Source organism: Xiphophorus hellerii, chromosome 24 (assembly GCF_003331165.1).
Source record: "Xiphophorus hellerii strain 12219 chromosome 24, Xiphophorus_hellerii-4.1, whole genome shotgun sequence".
Classification (NCBI taxonomy): domain Eukaryota; kingdom Metazoa; phylum Chordata; class Actinopteri; order Cyprinodontiformes; family Poeciliidae; genus Xiphophorus; species Xiphophorus hellerii.
The window spans coordinates 8236677-8256659 of NC_045695.1; the positions used below are offsets into that span (position 1 = coordinate 8236677).

General features: G+C 42.0%; 1 protein-coding gene across 4 annotated transcripts; it reads left to right on the forward strand.

The window, feature by feature from the left end:
* The first annotated feature begins 1080 nt into the window (after positions 1-1080).
* On the forward strand, positions 1081-19697 carry jam2a (junctional adhesion molecule 2a). 4 transcript variants are annotated; one of them, XR_004338382.1, is made up of 10 exons: positions 1081-1518; positions 11952-12017; positions 12178-12288; positions 13694-13843; positions 13935-14122; positions 14774-14876; positions 14946-15053; positions 15163-15175; positions 17511-18771; positions 18858-19697. XR_004338382.1 is itself a non-coding variant. In XM_032556857.1 (10 exons), the coding sequence occupies exons 1-10, from the start codon at positions 1359-1361 to the stop codon at positions 18894-18896; spliced, it is 972 nt and encodes a 323-aa protein (XP_032412748.1). In that variant the 5' UTR covers positions 1083-1358; the 3' UTR covers positions 18897-19697. The 4 variants fall into 4 exon arrangements, 2 of the variants coding, with proteins under 2 accessions (XP_032412748.1, XP_032412747.1); XR_004338381.1 differs by having other exon boundaries at positions 1082-1518; positions 15160-15175; XM_032556857.1 differs by having other exon boundaries at positions 1083-1518; positions 18738-18771.
* Positions 19698-19983: the final 286 nt, after the last annotated feature.

The following is a 19983-nucleotide window of genomic DNA, read 5'->3' on the forward strand; positions in this document are numbered from 1 at the left end:
TCATTAAAGTATCTTCTAAGAATCTTTGGATCGTTACGCTGTGAGGAGAAAGAATCTCCAGTAGCAGTCAGTCTTGCGGCAAATCTGAGTATACCTCTGATTTAAGACTCGGTTTCCTGGCAACAATATTCCACAACAGCATGTCCAGGACGATACCATCAGGCCTGAGTAAAGGCTGCGTAATTGGTGTCAAACGTTTGCGTGGCAAAAGTTTTCGTTTGTGCAGGTGCAATCTAAGAATTTCACAAAGTTTCCAGCGGTCATCACTGGTCAACCTGCATTCTCCACAAACATTAACAAAATGAATATAAATTCATGGCTGTTTGACCATTGATGACCTCTGGAAGCCTTTACTAAAATGTAAATTTTTCGAAGGATGAGGTTTGCTCCTCTTTAAATCCTTGCCCATCGTGAGATATTTTGTATTGACATTAAAGCCGACATTATGGATCTTTCCGATTTTAAGTCGGGTATCTTAAAATCTGTTATTATCTATCTGTGTATTTGATCATGCAGCTGGCCAACACAAAGTGATGAGAAAGAAAAAGCATGATTTTTAGATTCCTTATTTTAAATAAATGCTACTTTAAAACTGCTTTTAGCTACTGCAGGTATTTTGGGTTTTTACTTCTTGCAGAGTAAGAAATTCCCTGGCCCTGTTGAAGCCTGATGCTACAACCACTATGTCCTGTTAGGAACGTGGGTTTAGTTTTTCTGGTATTTATTTTCTACTTTGTAAAATTCCAATCAATAACATTAAAGTTTGCGGCTGTAACGTGGTGAAAAACGTCAAGGGATCTATTTTTATTTTTAGTTTTTTGTGGATTTCTTTTGTGTGTGTGTGTGTGTGTTTTTTTTAACTGATCAAAAATACGACAGTTGTGCAAATTAGAGTTGAATGAGTAGACTATTTTTATCCAACATTTACCCACATCAAGTTCATGCGTGAGGATGGAGCACCCGTCGGTGCAGTGCGCGTCTTTGGACACGACGCTGCGCTCTAAGCGCTCCTCCGCTCTGCCCCCCCCCCCCTCCTCTCTCTCTCTCTCTCTCTCTCTCTCTCTCTCTCTCTCTCTCTCTCTATCTCGCTCTCTCTCATCTCCACCTCAATCTCAATCAGCACCGAAACAGCACGGCACGAGAAAGAAAAAAAAAAAAAGCCGGAACATTGATTCGCGTCCGAGACGGTGACCGATGCTCGCCATTCCCTGCCCGACGTCTCCGCCGCCGGCACGCTGCGCCCCGCTCTTCCCGCTGTAAAAGCAGCTCCCCGCCGGGGCAGTCCGGTCGCCTTCTCCTTCCCCTTCCCCCCCTCACCCACCTCCGGTCTGGACGGCAGTTTATTCCCTGGATCCTGGATGAACGATCGGAGAGTTGTGAACAAGTGTGAGAAGAACGCCGAGGCTCCGCGATCTGCGTCCCCCGCGCCGTCCACGGAAGCCGAGACTCAGCCAGAGTTGTGGACGACAATGGAGGGGACGTCCCTGTATCTTCCTATTGTTATTTTACTCATGCAATGTAAGTGGAAACCAGAAGTATACATGTAAAGGGAGCGCTGGCTCTCTCAGCAGCCGAACCGATCCTGTTATTTATGATGGTTTCATTGGCTGGATTAAGATAAACACTCAGCCAATTAGTTTAACGCTTTGGGGGTTAGGATCCTATTTTTAAAGCTGCACCAGCCAGACTTTTTTTTCTGGAAAATCAATCAAACTCAATTTAGACACAGTTTGTCAGCTTTCTAACATGTCATGGTCAGATTTTGTTTGTTAAAATTTGTTCTGCTGCAAATTTATTTAAAATACTTTCCTTTTAAGAAACGAGGCTTTCAGGTGTACATGCATCTGGTGACATCACAAAAGGCACATTCGGCCGATCAGACTTTTCAGTACGTTTTCTTGTTTTTTCTTTCTATTTTTTTTTAATTTGCCAAAAATCTCCCTAAAAGGCGGTTGTGTTTATTCTGTATGGCATTTACAGCTGTAAAAAATAATCAGTAAAATTAGCCCAATCCTACCAGTTAGCCCTACCGTCCACTCATTCACTCAATCGCCGCCAGCTGTTCAGTTGACTTGGAGTATAGTAAGCCGAGACTTTAAAGTCACACATTTCATGGGTGGAGATGGAGAGTATCCTTGGCAACCAGCCCGATGGACACAGAATTTTCTTTTCAAACACTTTAAGTTCTGCTTCAAGCTCGTCATCGACGACAGCATCCATAACGGAGTCAGACTCCAGCTCAGACAGGCAACATGGAACCCTACCTCGACTCAATCTTAACTCTACTACTTTATTTATTTATTTATTTTAAAGCTGCCTGTTTACCTTAACTAAATCCAACTGATTGTCTTGATTCTTGTCCCTCGTGTGATGTCATCAACCCTAACTAAATTAGCAGTTTGTTCTTCAACGTACCTTTTAAAAACCTGTAAAATCCTGAAGTAAAAATCTGTATTTTGTTGCCTGACTGTGTTTTTATTGTCAATGTGCATTAGTTGGTAAAGCAAAGATGCACAACTAGGTTGTATCTTTAAAATCTAGGCAGATGCTTTAGTTAAAATTTAGACGTTTGTTGCTGGGTGAGAGAGAGTGTGTTGTTTTATCAGAGCGCCTGGGCTGGGCTCCTAGAGGTTTGGCCCTGAACTTGTACTGGCGTCCAAAGGTGTTGGCAAGAGAAGGGGCAGATGTTTGCATGAGGTCAGTGAAAAGCTACTTCAAACCAGCGGTTTTCCTCAGAGACTTACCGGAGACAGGAAGGTTTGCAATGAGGCAGGCGGAGATAAGAATGTAATTTTAAACACAGAGGATAATCAGAATGCCTCCTGATTATCCTGTTTGAGAAACCGGGGTGACGTCCAGGCAGGAGGAAATGCTTTGACTGATACGAGGAGACAAGCGCGAGTGAGTGATGCACACTTTTCTCCGTGTCGGTGACATTTCGCCACCTGTCAGGCCGCAGAGTTCAGAGCTGTAGGTTTTCGGCCTCGTCTTCTGCCACACGGCCGAAACCAAGGGAGGACTGGGCGTGTCCTTGTAGCAAGAGAGCCACCATCCCAAATATCAATCTCTGTCTCCCACACATGGTGTGCCTGCCTGAGACAGCTGTTGCTCCCTGTGTTGAGCTCACACAGTCGGGCTTTGTTCAGGAGCGCACACACACACATGCGTGAATGCGTAGAGTTCACGTCCTGTTTTTCTCTGCAGCCTTAAAACGCGTGCCATCCACTTTATCTCCATCGCGCAGCCAGACAGGGTACTTCCTTTGGGTCCGTCTCCCTCCCTCTCTCATCTGTTCCCTGTTAATTTGAATAAGTGCCTTAATTATCATCGCGCCACGCTTCTGACCCTGGCTCAGGCCTGCCAGCGCCCAGCCTGGTCTTCGTAACACCCTGTACGGACTCTCGTAACGAGAGTCGAAGAGCCAAGCCCGGAGTGTGCCGTCCTTCTATTTTCTGCTCGGCCAAGACGCGGCTGTCCCTCTGAGCTCATAAGCCGTCGCCGTGTTTGGTTCACGCTAATGCCACGCGCTCACAGTGCAGGAGCATTTTTAATTACCACAGAGGCCCCTGTTTGATGCTATATCGGTAAATCACCAGGGACCTCCCGCTGCAACGCACATGCATAACTTATCAAGATCCGCCGAAACAACTTTCTGACTCTTTCTCGTTGGAAGAATCTGTTTGATCCAAGGTGACAAAAGACACTGGGCTTAGCGGGTATCTGTCTCTTTTCCTGTTTCCTGAACTCACCTCAGTTCTTCATGGGTCGTTTAGGATGCAAACAGTGGCCTCACCCTGACAGGATGCTGCCGATTGGATCTGATTCTTTAATGATATTTATAAAGGTCAGATATATATTACATCTGACCTGTGATCGCTTGATGTCAAGTTCACTGACCAAGACTGAAAAACGGACAGATTCCTCTGCAGCCAAGAGAAGCAGTCAGTCAACACCTCCACGGTTAAATCGAGGTTGTAAAGGTCGTCGGTATCCAAAGCAATGCCTCTTTTCTCCCTGTTCTCCAAATGTGTCTGTGCAGGCATTTGTCATCTCTGCTATGTTTTCGTTTTTTCAGACACACTCCTCAAAGGTGGCACCAGGCCTGCTCTCACATTGTACAACAAGACTTTCTCCTATTTCTCCTTCCTCCTGTCAGAGACCATTTCTTTCCCCTTCAGTCCCACTCGCTCTTTTATTCATGCTCCTGCAGGTCTTAAGTCCCCTGTCCCCCCTCCGCCTTCCTCCCTTCCTCCATTCAGTGCAACTCGCTCTCCTTCACTCCATTTGTATTCTATTCTTAGGGACGCTCATCTCTCCTTGATCGTTCATTCTTGTCCCCTTTTAATCTGATTGCATCTTTCCTCCTCGTCTCGCCCCTCCTTTGGTGAGATCGCACTTCCCCGAGGGTGTCGAGGTACACGGGCCAAAGTTACAATAATCCTGTTAAGCCGCCTGAAGTTAAAGCATGTCGGACCGAGGGGGGAAAGAGACCATCTAGAGGGAACGTTGCAGAAAATTAGGAGCCAGGCCGATGAGCTGCTCCACATTTATGAAAGGCGTTCACAGGCTTTAAGATCCAACTGGCAGATAAGGTTTTTGACTGTGTACACTTGGAACGACAGCTGTTTTCTGCTGTTTTATTACACTCTTCCTACCTTTTGGCTCAACTTTCCCTGCTTTCTTTAGCATCGCCTCTCTGTATGCAAGCTGCCTATTGTTCCCCAGCTTTGGTGCAGAACAGAAAGAAAGGGACTGGGATCTCTCAGGTTCAAGTCCTGGGAGCTGGCTGGTACAGGAAAAGGAAGTTCTCCTGACAACTTTATCTATATGAAGCAACAAGGTTATTCAATTTTCAAGCTTCCCTTCAGTTTTATGATAGTCTTAAAAGACAAAGTTGACAGCTTTCAGTTTGGTTGGCCCAGTTAATAAAGTGCTGTGCTTGTGGGTTCAAACCCCGGATGGGGAAATCTTCAACTACAGTCTGTGTAAAAATGTACTACAGCAAGAGGTAGACATGTTGCCACAGGAGTGGTAAATTAGTTTAACTTCCTATATCGATCGAACCCTTTACTTTGGCTTTCCAACTGTCTTAGCAGACAGACAGGCATCTGTTGAGCAGGTTGTTTGGTGCAGTCAGTAAAGTGCTGTGCTTTGAATCTGGTGATTGTGAGTTCAACCTCCAAGCATAAAGTGTGTGTGTGAAAATGTCTAGATGTGTCAAGGTCAGGTGGAGCCAGGATACCAAGGGAGTGCTGGAATGTTTCAACTTTAATTTTCTTTCTAAACCGTCGCTGTAGATTTCCAACAGTCTTAAGAGGCAAACAGGCAACTGCTCAGCACGTTGTTTAGCGCCGTCAGTAAAGAATCCAGAAAGAACGTGTGTTTTGTCAACTGATGGCACCATTGACATCAGATGAGATAAATGCGCTATGAGACACTTCCAAAGCGTGGAAGACGGTGTGGTCTACAGGTTATGGCATCAGACACCAAGTGAGAAAGACAAGAGTTCAAATCTCAGTGAGAATTTGGAAAAAAACTCCTGTTTTATCAACTGCAGTCAAAAGCACCATTGACAGCAGAAAAGATAAATGTCCTACGAGAAATGACTGCAGTGTATAAGATCATGTGGTCCACAGGTTATGGCATCAGACATCAAACATGAAGGATGAGGGTTCAAAGCCTAGAATGAATGTCTATTTTGTCAGCCTCTTCCAGTCAATGCTGACACCTGAAAAGATAAATGCACCACGAGAAAGTTGTAAAGCGTAGAAGGTCATGTGGTCCACTGGTTAAGGCATCAGACCTCAGATACGAAGGATGTGGGTTCAAATCCTGATCTTGGTCTATTAATAAAGTAGATCTACATGATTAATTTGGGATTTTTAGATTAAAACCCACAAACTTTGTGATAATCAGTCAAACTTAAGGCCAATTTCTGCCTAAATATCTTTTTTTTACCATTCTATTTTGTCACTCCAGGAATGCACCGATTTCAAAGTTTTTTGCTGATACTGCCGATTTTCCTTTTTTGCTGCTTTTTAAGCAAAAACTCAAAAACAGGAATATCGGCAGTATCAGCAAAAAACTTTGAAATCGGTGCATTCCCAGAGTGACAAAATAGAATGGTAAAAAAAAGATATTTAAGCAGAAATTGGTCTTAATTTTGACTGATTATCATGAAGTTTGTGGGTTTTAATCTAAAAATCCCAAATTAATCATGTAGATCCACTTTATTATTGGACCAAGATTAGGATTTGAACCCACATCCTTTGTATCTGAGGTCTGATGCCTTAACCAGTGGACCACATGACCTTCTACACTTTGGAAGTTTCTCGTGGCGCATTTATCTTTTCAGGTGTCAGCATTGACTGGAAGAGGCTGACAAAATAGACATTCTTTCCAGGATTTGAACCCTTGTCCTTCGTACTTGATGTCTGATGCTTTAACCTGTGGACCACATGACCTTCTACGCTTTACAACTTTCTCGTGGTGCATTTATCTTTTCAGGTGTCAGCATTGACTGGAAGAGGCTGACAAAATAGACATTCTTTCCAGGCTTTAAACCTTGTCCTTCATACTTGGTGTCTGATGCCACAACCTGTGGACCACATGATCCTATACACTCCTAGAATTTCTTGTAGCACATTTATTTTTTCTGCTGTCAATGGTGACTGAACGAGGCTGACAGAATAGACATTCTTTCCAGAATTTGAACCATTTTGAACCATTATATATGAAACATGGAGCAACTTATTAGATGTGCAGTGATGGTTTTTGTGATGCCATTCATCAAAATGTAATGTTACTGGTTTTCTCAATTGTTTACTGGGTGGTGTTTTCATGACTGTAGTTTTGTGTCTTTATGATATAAAGCACTATGAACTGTCTTGTTGCTGAAATGTGATATACAAACAATCTTGAATGATAATTAAAACTCTGAAGAGCCTGTTTGCTTGCAGAGCATCTAATTAAATCAGTCAATCCAGGTGTGGTGGTGCAGGTAGTCATACCTTTAAACGGAGAGTCGTTAGTTAAACCTGTCACTCAATGAGCAGTGAACCTACCCTGAAAGTCATTCATCTGTCACTTGTTACATGAAGATCTAAACACCTCAACATATGTCATTAAAAGTGTGAAAGATCATGTGGTCAACAGGTTAAAGCTTCAGACATCAAGTACGAAGGACAAGGGTTCAAATCCTGGAAAGAATGTCTATTTTGTTAGCCTCTTTCAGTCACTATTGACAGCAAAAAAGATAAATGTCCTACGAGAAATGTCTGCAGGGTATAAGATCATGTGGTTTACAGGTTATGGCATCAGACACCAAGTATGAAGGACGAGGGTTCAAAGCCTGGAAAGAATGTCTATTTTGTCAGCCTCTTCCAGTCAATGCTGACACCTGAAAAGATAAATGCACCACGAGAAAGTTGTAAAGCGTAGAAGGTCATGTGGTCCACTGGTTAAGGCGTCAGACCTCAGATACGAAGGATGTGGGTTCAAATCCTGACCTTGGTCTATTAATAAAGTAGATCTACATGATTAATTTGGGATTTTTAGATTAAAACCCACAAACTTTGTGATAATCAGTCAAACCTAAGGCCAATTTCTGCCTAAATATCTTTTTTTTACCATTCTATTTTGTCACTCCAGGAATGCACCGATTTCAAAGTTTTTTGCTGATACTGCCGATTTTCCTTTTTTGCTGCTTTTTAAGCAAAAACTCAAAAACAGGAATATCGGCAGTATCAGCAAAAAACTTTGAAATCGGTGCATTCCCAGAGTGACAAAATAGAATGGTAAAAAAAAGATATTTAAGCAGACATTGGCCTTAATTTTGACTGATTTTCATGACGTTTGTGGATTTTAATCTAAAAATCCCAAATTAATCATGTAGATCCTCTTTATTATTGGACCAAGATTAGGATTCGAACCCACATCCTTTGTATCTGAGGTCTGATGCCTTAACCAGTGGACCACATGACCTTCTACACTTTGGAAGTTTCTCGTGGCGCATTTATCTTTTCAGGTGTCAGCATTGACTGGAAGAGGCTGACAAAATAGACATTCTTTCCAGGATTTGAACCCTTGTCCTTCATACTTGGTGTCTGATGCCATAACCTGTAAACCACATGATCTTATACCCTGCAGACATTTCTCGTAGGACATTTATCTTTTCTGCTGTCAATAGTGACTGAAAGAGGCTGACAAAATAGACATTCTTTCCAGGATTTGAACCCTTGTCCTTCGTACTTGATGTCTGAAGCTTTAACCTGTTGACCACATGATCTTTCACACTTTTGATGACATATGTTGAGGTGTTTAGATCTTCATGTAACAAGTGACAGATGAATGACTTTCAGGGTAGTTTCACTGCTCATTGAGTGACAGGTTTAACTAATGACTCTCCGTTTAAAGGTGTGACTACCTGCACCACCACACCTGGATTGACTGATTTAATTAGATGCTCTGCAAGCAAACAGGCTCTTCAGAGTTTTAATTATCATTCAAGATTGTTTGTATATCACATTTCAGCAACAAGACAGTTCATAGTGCTTTATATCATAAAGACACAAAACTACACAGTCATGAAAACACCACCCAGTAAACAATTGAGAAAACCAGTAACATTACATTTTGATGAATGGCATCACAAAAACCATCACTGCACATCTAATAAGTTGCTCCATGTTTCATATATAATGGTTCAAAATGGTTCAAATTCTGGAAAGAATGTCTATTCTGTCAGCCTCGTTCAGTCACCATTGACAGCAGAAAAAATAAATGTGCTACAAGAAATTCTAGGAGTGTATAGGATCATGTGGTCCACAGGTTGTGGCATCAGACACCAAGTATGAAGGACAAGGGTTCAAAGCCTGGAAAGAATGTCTATTTTGTCAGCCTCTTCCAGTCAATGCTGACACCTGAAAAGATAAATGCGCCACGAGAAACTTCCAAAGTGTAGAAGGTCATGTGGTCCACTGGTTAAGGCATCAGACCTCAGATACAAAGGATGTGGGTTCAAATCCTAATCTTGGTCCAATAATAAAGTGGATCTACATGATTAATTTGGGATTTTTAGATTAAAACCCACAAACTTCATGATAATCAGTCAAAATTAAGACCAATTTCTGCTTAAATATCTTTTTTTTACCATTCTATTTTGTCACTCTGGGAATGCACCGATTTCAAAGTTTTTTGCTGATACTGCCGATATTCCTGTTTTTGAGTTTTTGCTTAAAAAGCAGCAAAAAAGGAAAATCGGCAGTATCAGCAAAAAACTTTGAAATCGGTGCATTCCTGGAGTGACAAAATAGAATGGTAAAAAAAAGATATTTAGGCAGAAATTGGCCTTAAGTTTGACTGATTATCACAAAGTTTGTGGGTTTTAATCTAAAAATCCCAAATTAATCATGTAGATCTACTTTATTAATAGACCAAGATCAGGATTTGAACCCACATCCTTTGTATCTGAGGTCTGATGCCTTAACCAGTGGACCACATGACCTTCTACGCTTTACAACGTTCTCGTGGTGCATTTATCTTTTCAGGTGTCAGCATTGACTGGAAGAGGCTGACAAAATAGACATTCATTCCAGGCTTTGAACCCTCATCCTTCATGTTTGATGTCTGATGCCATAACCTGTGGACCACATGATCTTATACACTGCAGTCATTTCTCGTAGGACATTTATCTTTTCTGCTGTCAATGGTGCTTTTGACTGCAGTTGATAAAACAGGAGTTTTTTCCAAATTCTCACTGGGATTTGAACTCTTGTCTTTCTCACTTGGTGTCTGATGCCATAACCTGTAGACCACACCGTCTTCCACGCTTTGGAAGTGTCTCATAGCGCATTTATCTCATCTGATGTCAATGGTGCCATCAGTTGACAAAACACACGTTCTTTCTGGATTCTTTACTGACGGCGCTAAACAACGTGCTGAGCAGTTGCCTGTTTGTCTCTTAAGACTGTTGGAAATCTACAGCGACGGTTTAGAAAGAAAATTAAAGTTGAAACATTCCAGCACTCCCCTGGTATCCTGGCTCCACCTGACCTTGACACATCTAGACATTTTCACACACACACTTTATGCTTGGAGGTTGAACTCACAATCACCAGATTCAAAGCACAGCACTTTACTGACTGCACCAAACAACCTGCTCAACAGATGCCTGTCTGTCTGCTAAGACAGTTGGAAAGCCAAAGTAAAGGGTTCGATCGATATAGGAAGTTAAACTAATTTACCACTCCTGTGGCAACATGTCTACCTCTTGCTGTAGTACATTTTTACACAGACTGTAGTTGAAGATTTCCCCATCCGGGGTTTGAACCCACAAGCACAGCACTTTATTGACTGGGCCAACCAAACTGAAAGCTGTCAACTTTGTCTTTTAAGACTATCATAAAACTGAAGGGAAGCTTGAAAATTGAATAACCTTGTTGCTTCATATAGATAAAGTTGTCAGGAGAACTTCCTTTTCCTGTACCAGCCAGCTCCCAGGACTTGAACCTGAGAGATCCCAGTCCCTTTCTTTCTGTTCTGCACCAAAGCTGGGGAACAATAGGCTGCTTGCATACAGAGAGGCGATGCTAAAGAAAGCAGGGAAAGTTGAGCCAAAAGGTAGGAAGAGTGTAATAAAACAGCAGAAAACAGCTGTCATTCCAAGTGTACACAGTCAAAAACCTTATCTGCCAGTTGGATCTTAAAGCCTGTGAACGCCTTTCATAAATGTGGAGCAGCTCATCGGCCTGGCTCCTAATTTTGCCTCAAATAAATGCATAGTTCCCTCTAGATGGTCTCTTTCCGCCTCGGTCCCACATGCTTTAACTTGAGGCAGCTTAACAGGACTACTAACTTAGTAACTAAGTTACAAAGTAACTAAGTTACAAACTTAGTGGGAAGCAATTCTGCACGTATAGCAGAGCAACAGTGGAGCCAGCTCAGGAAGTCATAGACTAACAGGAAACTGGTCCACTGAATAAAGGCCTCTTGCTTATTTATAAATTTAGATTTGTCATTTGAAAGAACAATGGTAGGAAAAAACCTCCGTTACTCACCAGGGTAAAATTGCTTATTGGTCTTTTATCGTTCTGCACAGATGATATTGTACTTTAGTAAAATCACAGTTTAACCAGTTTTTAAGAATCAGCAGGTTTCCAGCCGATTGACATTCAGCAATGAGTGTGGTCACCACTTTAACTGCCAGTGGAAAACATTCAACACCATTGACAGTCATTCAATCGAGTTCAATCTGATGTTAGGCCAGTCACAGTTCAGTTTTTTTTGGTCACTTTAGTATTTCAGATTGTCTAACATTGTTGAAATTTCATGCCTTCAGTTTAGTTCAGGAGACTGTTGCTCTGAAAATATCTCTACCGATGTAGAGAGGCCTTCAGTGGCAATGGCACGAACAAATAAAAACATGTTTTCATGTCACAATCCTTCTCATACTGAACCTTATGACCCCATGGGTTATTCTGATGACCTTTGTAGCAGCTTCCTTAAGTTGCTCATCATCCTCAGAAACCTGCTCATTGGAATCATGATGCCACTTTGTTTCCTTCGCCTTCGTTTCATCAGAAATATGATCCAGTGCTTCACTTAGTGTAAATGTTCTCTTTATTGTTGCAAGGAGGTGGGAATTGTCCAAGTGACCCAGCTCTAAACTGAACTCTGCATCCATGTTAAGCACGTTATGTTTAGTAAACCAACAGGTGAAAAAAGAAGCCTGGTTTGGGAGAAGATGTGACTATCAGTCAGCTTTTTGTACTGATATTCGTTTGTAGCCTCCTGGTTTGTTTACCTTTGGGTCTTTGGTCAGGTTTTGGTAAGAGCTTTGGGTTAAAGCTCTGATTTAGCCCCCCAAAAATCAGAGCTTTTTGTATTTTGTTTTCTGAGATTGGTTGAACTTTGATTAATTTCTTACTCCTGCATTTTTGTTCTTCCTCCAGGTTCCCCTTCGGTTCCTGTAACCGTGTCAACCAACAGACCTAAGGTGGAGGTGGAGGAGTTCTCAGGTGAGGACAGGGGGGAAAAACAAGCGAAGGAAATGCCTCTGTCTGCTTTCTTCACGACAGTAAACCGGGCGGCTATAAATAGATCAGGCCATTAAAATGCTACTGATCCTTTGCCGCCGTGGAGGAGGCCCCTGATTGGTCACGCTCTCCCGCCTTTCAGACGCAGAGCTGTCGTGCCTGTTCCACACGGAGACAGACCCGAACCCGCGCATCGAGTGGAAGAAGAAGGCAAAAGAAGTCTCCTTCGTTTACTTCGACGGACGCTTCAGAGGTTTGTTTTAATCCCATCCATACATCAGATAAGCTGATTTAATCATCAAGTTTCATACTCTTAATTTGTTAAGATGCACCTGACTGATGAATGCCAGTGGTGTGGTAGAAGTTTAACCTCTCACCTTTGAGGCTGAATTGTAATGAACACACACTCTCACCAGGCAGACCCTGTTAATGGTTGTCTTTGACCTACTGCCGCCTCCCCCGGTTAATTAGCCAGTTGTGGCTCTTGCTTCATTAAGGACGCAGTTTTTCTCTGGGACGATAAAAACACGCAAAGAGAGTGGCCTTTCTTTTTGTGGTGTCGTTTGCTTGATGGTAGCTGTGACAATTTCTTCCCTGATAAAGAACCAGCTTGTTATTCCCTCACCTGTGTGTTTTCGAGAGCAGAAGAAGCACGTTTATTTGAGCTTCAGCTCTGAATGCTAAAACCATGACGACTGGTGGTTGGTAGATGGAAGATCTGTCCTCCAAGACGATGCGTCACACCAACTGGGAAGTTAAGTTGGGATCATTAATGCAAATCCACTCATCATTCCCAACTTTTCTTCAAATTTGACCAATCCCATTAGCTTCCCGTTTCATGACGTCTCTTGAAAGCCAAACCTGCGAGATGAAAGCATGTGTAATGCTAACCTGTAGCATTTGCATTTTAACTCCACGGTAACTTGAATGAACATTATGATTTTTTTCTATTATTTGTACATTAACTCTTCAGGCACTTTAATTTAAAATCCCATCTTTTCTGGGGGAAGGTTATGTGCAGCAGATTGAACTTTTTGTACGATCAAGCTGAAAAAGAAGAATCTGTCATTTTAAATGGCAACAATCACAAAAATCAACCTGAGTGAAGTCGGTCCCTCCACCTTCTTCGAATTAAATGTTATTGGTGCAGCAAAAACGTTTCTGTAATTTTAAAGATCAATGTTTACAGGTCGTCAAAGTTGCCTGTCATCAAATTAGCAGGATTTTGGTAATAGTGCACTGGCCTCTTGATCTCTAATGACCTCTGTAAATATGTATTACATTTTTTTAAATGACAGCAGCACAAATGTTTGACAGTAATTTCATTGTTTTATTTTTTTAGTCACTTTATCTGACTCCTAGTCCTAGGCAGTTTGGTCCAAATCCTCCGTCCTGTTCTCAGTTTCATAACCTCTAGAACTGCAGCCTTGTCACTTTAGGTTTCGATTTTAGTTGGACGCTTTAGTTGGGATTCTCTGAGAAAACATCCCTTCAGTTCAATTTCACTTCACTTGTTTTTAGTTTATAACCAGCTCTGAGTAAGTCAACTGCAGCTGAATTTGCCACTGTGGGGGAAAAAAAAATAAAAAAATCGGTAAGCCTTTCTCCAGCGCCTGCGACGCTCTCAGCCATTCAAGACCTTCCGACATTCCTCCCAGGTCCCTTCGAAGGCCGAGCCACCATCGACGGGGCGACGGTGACCCTGCACAGAGTGACCCAGGAGGACGCCGGGGAGTACCGCTGCGAGATCAGCGCGTCCCTGGACACGGTCAGCCTGGGCGAGACCAATGTGACCCTCAACGTCTTGGGTAAGGAAGAAATGTGAACCGTGCTTTTTTTGTTTGTTTGTTTTTGGACAAACCAAAGTTCTGGCTCACTCTTCCTCACTTTGTCACCCAGTGCCCCCGCAAACCCCCACATGCGAAGTCCCCGCCTCGGCCGTGACGGGCTCGGCGGTCCAGCTGCGCTGTCGGGACCAACAGAGCGTCCCGCCCGCCACGTACTCCTGGTTCAAGGACAACAAGCCAATCAGCAAGCCCCGTCACGCCAACGCGACCTATCTAATCAACTCCCACACGGGAATACTGGTGAGGCGGCATGCAGATTAGGGGAGAAACAGAAGGCAGCTCGAGCGTTTGTAACCGTCTCCTTCAAAGCCGTATCTTATTAAACGGAGGTTAAAGACAGTTTATCGTATGCAGGATTTTAAATGTTTTCAAATTCAGCCCATCTAAGTCAGTACTTTATAGAACCTTTTTTTGCTTCATCATTTCAAACCGAGTCCAAGTTTATTTGTGCAGCACAGTTCAGCAACAAGGCAGTTCAAAGTGCTTTACGTCATTAAAACCACGCGAAACAGACGAGTTTCTACTCTAAAGGAACTCAGGGTTACATCTTCTGGAAGTTTGTTCCTGCTTATCGGCATGCAGAGCAGGCCACAACCTGAGTCTGGAAGGTTGACGCAACAAATCTTTAATGTATTTCGGTGGTAAAAGTATTTTAAAGTGTATTACCTACAGGGAGCCAGAGTAAGGATCTTAGAACAGCTCCATGCTTCTGGTTTTAGTGAGAATGTGAGCGGCGGCATTCTGCCTTACTTTCTTTTACTATTTTTGGTCTAAAATGTTAGACAAACTTGATTCAAACATAACTATGTAAAATCCATTGTGGCTGTAACATATAGTTTTGCCAGGCAGTTAATTTTCTGGATTCCTAGTTGAAGTTTTGCTTTTCTGCAGGAGTTCAAAGCGGTCACCAAAGAGGACAGCGGTCGCTACAGCTGCCTGGCGTCCAACGGCGTGGGGTCGCCCAAAATGTGTGAGGCCAAGCCCATGACCATAGGTAAGGTTGCTCTGTAACGGTCTCCGGCTGTTTCCCCCGACTAAAATTCAAGTCTCTCTGGTTTTGTAGAGGACGTGAACATGACCGTCATCCTGGGATCCGTGGTGGTGGTCTTCCTGCTGCTGGTGGTGTGTGGCTGCGGCGGGATGCTATTGCATCGTAACGGCTTGTTGACTCGTAGGCGTCTTCTCCAACAGCAGATAGAAGTTTTGTATTTATTAACATGATGTTGATTGGTAATTTTTTATTTTATTTTTTTTTACCATGGCTACGACTCATCTAGAAGGACACAGAGGGAGGTAAGAACTTTTCTCATACGTCACCTCAAAGTCTGGCATACCAAATAAATGTAATTATTTACTTCATGTATTTGAAGAAATTCTCAAACTGACAACTACTTACCAGTTAGTTCTCATGGAAAACCTGCAGAGACGATTAGCTTTCCCTGCAAAAATGTTCAGCCTTCCTGTTCTAAACACAACAAAATGCTCCGTTTTGGTCACTGGACCCAATCAAAACCCCTCGGACGTTTCACCTTGACAAATAAACACATTTTGTTAAGTATAAAGAAAAGGATCAAATCTTACAAATCATACAGACTGACATTCACCGAATGGACCAGGACATCTTCCTCGCGTTCTGGAAGCAGACAAAAAGGAACAACACAAAATCATATATCCATAATACTTCAATGTGACTGCTGCTTTACCATTTTTAATACTCTTTTGAAAAAATTGAATCTAAAAGTTCAGAACACATGTTTCAGTACAGAAATGGGGATAATCTCCCTTCAATTTCTGCAGGATTAAAAACATCTCTACCAAACAATCTACAGCAAATTTGTCTCTCTTTCCTCCTGTGGTCCAATGTGTTTACAGAAACAGAATTCAAGCCCAAAAAAAAAAAGGCAGGATGTGACATTTTTATTAACATGATTCCACTTTCATGTATATTGATAATTGTCCTGTCAAATCAGTGGATCCTGGACACGGAAGACGGAGCCGGTGTTAGGATAGACATATACTTATAAATGATTCACTTTTAGTCTGAATTGCTCATTATTGTAGCGCCACAGAAACCGTTTTGTAGAAGATGTCAACTTCCGTCCATGCATATCAGATATAGATTAAAATATTAATGCTCCCATAGCCTAGTAATTATATTCAAAACATCTTCAAAGAAAAATCTAATTTAACTCTGAGGCAAGGAATCCTTGTACTTGATCTACAAAATCTCTTTGAGGAAAAAGAATGTATGTTAAGATTAGAAAGATCAGGTTTGCATGATATGTATCCTTACATCTCACAAATATGATGGAGGCCATGCAACATCAACGCACTTCCTGTGTGGAAAACCTGAAGAGAACAGAAATAAACCCTGGTTAAATCAACTTTTTTCCCATTAAAGAAAAAAAAAGATCACAAAACAAGACTGGAGAAGTAAAATATCCAGCTTATTCATCGTCTTTGACAACTAAAGGCTTTAGGAGTGTTCACATCACGGTATTATGCTGCTAAGTCCACCGGGAGCTATCTGCACAGGAAAACTGATGTCATTATCTGTCTACGAACGAAAAGGCCAAACTGTATTCATCTTTGTTTTATTTAATCCGTCTCTATTGTTATCTTGGGATTACATCGGTGGGATATCGCACTGAGCAGCCGACACGCACGCAATTACTCATGGCGACTTGAACATCCAAAGGGCAGAAAGAACAGTGGTGCAAAAGTAAAAAAAAAAAAAAAAAAGTGCCACATCCAAACAGTTGTGGTCGCCTTTACTGCAAAAACACACCGAGATGATCTGAGTGACCGGAGCTGCAGGATCTAATGTGTTCTAGTGTCTCTGCGCTTCACACCTGCAGATGGTCCAACTATGCAACATCCTTTAGATGAGAAAACTACAGGGGAGAGTTCCTGTCTCCATTAACTCAATAGGATTAAGAGTGGTTTTGTGGAGTAATTATAAATGGTAAATGTCTTACCTAAGCTCAACAGCAGTCAGAGCCAGAGCGTTACTCACAGCTATGACTATTCTGAATGAATTTACATCTCATAACACTATTAACTGATTTTTTTTTCTTTTTTAACTATCTGCTTCTTAACATGCTCTCATCATACCTACTCCTAACTATTTCAATTGTCTTACTAATAAATGATCTCAGTTGCAAGAATGCATTGTAATGGTTTTGGTTTTCAGCAACTGAAAACTTCCAAGCTCACTTTCTCAGATTTAAAAGAAAAAAAAATGTAACTGGCTGAACCCAAACTACAATATGGAAGGGGATTAATGGGAGGTTTAGTGAAAGGAAAACTTTTTGTTGGTTAAAAGGAGAGAGGCAAACAAGCTCTTCGCCACACTTATGCACAAATACGTGCAAAAGTAACCATGTTTTCCATTTGATGCAGTGTTATGACTTTCAGAGAAACTGAATGTTGGGTTTTCATCACCAGTAGGCTGCAATTTTTGGTCTAGATGTAAAAATGCTAAAGATCGTAGTTGTTTGAACCCGACGGGTGCGTGAACCCGCATCCCTACACCTTTCCGCGAACGACTTGCCTCCAAAACTCCCGCATGGTGTGCTGTGCAACACGAGCCCGCTCTTGTTAAAGTCGCCAACCTGATACCCCGCAGGTCGTTTTGGATCTCCCAGTGTCACGGCGCGGCCCACATCAGCAGCCAAACCCTACACAGAGCGGACGACACGTGAGTGAAACACGAGGACAAATTTACAGCCAGAAGAGTTTAAATCTCATTACCGGCACCGACTCCAGGAAACGGCTGAACGCCGTCGAGAAACGTCCTCCCCCTCTCTGTCTCTCCGCTGGGGAAATAAATCGTGGCCACGGCCGTTTTGTTTGGATTAAACTAACGAGATAAGGTGTTAATTACTTGCTGCTAAGCTGATTTCTTTTACTGTTGGAGTCGTTTCTTTGTTTCCTCTGGTCCTGCAAGCTGGCTGCATATTGAACACACGGAAGAGGCAGGAACATCCTGCAATGGAAGAGAAATAAACCTCCGTTGTCATCATTTTAGTCCAACGTTCAAGACGGAAATATCTAATTATTTTCCCTAAAGTTCAGGAGAAACTTTAGCTTCGGGTCATAATGTAAAACCAGACTCCCTCAAGTCTAAACAATCACCGAATCTGAATAATTCATCGCATCAACTTTGGCATCTGTACATTATTAAATAACAAATGTAATATTTATGAAGTCAGGTAGAAATGTTAATGAGTCTACTAAAAAATTTACCTGCTTCATTAAAGTTAAAGTGTGCAGTGAATGTGACAGATTGACAAGATAATAGACATCTTTGTTTAAAACGGGGCAGTGTGTGAGAGCTGTGGGTAGTCAGTATCTTACCTGGAACGGAAAGCCGTATTTAAGACGCCATTTGTCTGTAATTTCCTGATTATGTTTTATTCTGCTTTTGCTCAGACACTCCACGTGCATTATTACCACGTATCCGACCTACATTTTAAGAAATTTAAAACTTTCACCTCTGTGCCACTATGGTTACTTACAAATGGAATCATTTACAGGCTGAAAACAGGCGGTTTCTCCAGAAGTTTTGCAAATACCAGTAGATTTAACTGAAAACTTAACTTGTGTGTAGAGTTGGAACATTTTTATGATTAAATAAAACTACTCAATTATCACAAAAGAAGCATTAAAAACAGAGAAGGGTTTGTTTGGAGGCACAAAATAGCAGATTGTGGTTTCTATCTATTACGCTCTTCGTTGTGCTCCATTAAATCTTGACTCAGAGGTGCCTTTCGCTCTGTTCCTTGTACGATGTATGTATAGTATGAGTCAGAACGCAGCTGTCTGCTGTCCTCACGTTGGCTTTGTCTTTCAGGTCCAACGTCAACTACGTCCCCCCTCCCCAAGAAGTAAGTGTCCTCCCCGTCTACTGCTCCTCTTCTTTAGATTCTGATCACTCAGACATGAATTATTTTTTGCTTCTATCCCTCGTCAGCCCCAGGATTTCAAACACACTCAATCGTTCATGCTCTGAGAAGATGGCTCTCCTTCGACGGAGAATAAATCCCCCGTCCCCCTCCTGTGATGAGGTGCCAACAATGGATTCAGATCCATTTCCCCGCTTTTGATCTTCCAGCAAACACCAAACTCGATCCTCGCTTTGTTTTGATTTTGATCTTTGATTACATCTTGCTTTTTGTGCTGTTCACTTTTGCCCATCAAAATCCTCTTTTCTTACGGGACTTAAAGCAGCGCTGTGGTGCTCTGCTGCCCCCTGCTGGTTCCATCTCGAAAGTGATCCTCTGACTTGACTTTTTTTATTTATTTTTTTTTTAAACCAAAGACTGATGTTTAATTCAAGTGACTTTTATTTCCGTTTTAGAAACTGAATCTAAGGGGAATCTTCTGAAGCCATACTGAATTATTTCAGTTGTTTCCAGACAACTCAGACTTAAATACAGCTTACCTCCAGTCAGTATTTTGTCTTCCGTCTCAGGCCCAAAACACCATTAAAATCCCCATATCATGATCTTAGTAAAACCAGGAGGAATAAGTTTGACTCGTTCAACTTGAGACCAACCCCCTTCCGTCCTGATGTGCCTGCATGGTCTTCTTTGATAAATGTATACATAAATTATCTACAGTAAACCTTGTGCCTTTTTAATTTCACAGTCATATCGATCTCGGGATCACGCTTTTTTGTAAACAAACTTGCCTTACTTTTCTGTCTTTATATATATCTATCTATTCTCGTGCCACTGTTTATCGAATGACGTGTGGATGACTATACAGAGTTTTATTTGAATGAATCAATAAAAGTTTTTCTCTTTTTCTATCATCTCCTCTTCATTTTCCTGCACGTTCGCAGAGGCGTAAAATAATAAAAGAGCACCAGCAGCTCAGAGAGCAAAACTACATATGAATCTTTCAAGTGATTCTAGACGAGCGCCGGACCTGCTCGCGCTTTTCATCTGGAGCCTCCTGAGATCGATCTCAAAGCGTGGCAGCGCCAGCCTAAAATTTTAAGCAGCGGGTCGAATAAAAACAGCATTTCCGCTGCTATTTTAGGCTTCAAACAGTCATCCTGGAGAGACTTTAAATGCATCCCTGACCTTGTCATC

Bases quoted from the DNA above. Each gene is read 5' to 3' on its own strand.
- jam2a (XM_032556856.1), top strand. From the start codon at position 1,359: ATGAACGATCGGAGAGTTGTGAACAAGTGTGAGAAGAACGCCGAGGCT. The intron at 13,844-13,934 runs GTAAGGAAGAAA...TTTGTCACCCAG, and splicing joins TGTGACCCTCAACGTCTTGG to TGCCCCCGCAAACCCCCACA. The intron at 14,877-14,945 runs GTAAGGTTGCTC...CTGGTTTTGTAG, and splicing joins GGCCAAGCCCATGACCATAG to AGGACGTGAACATGACCGTC.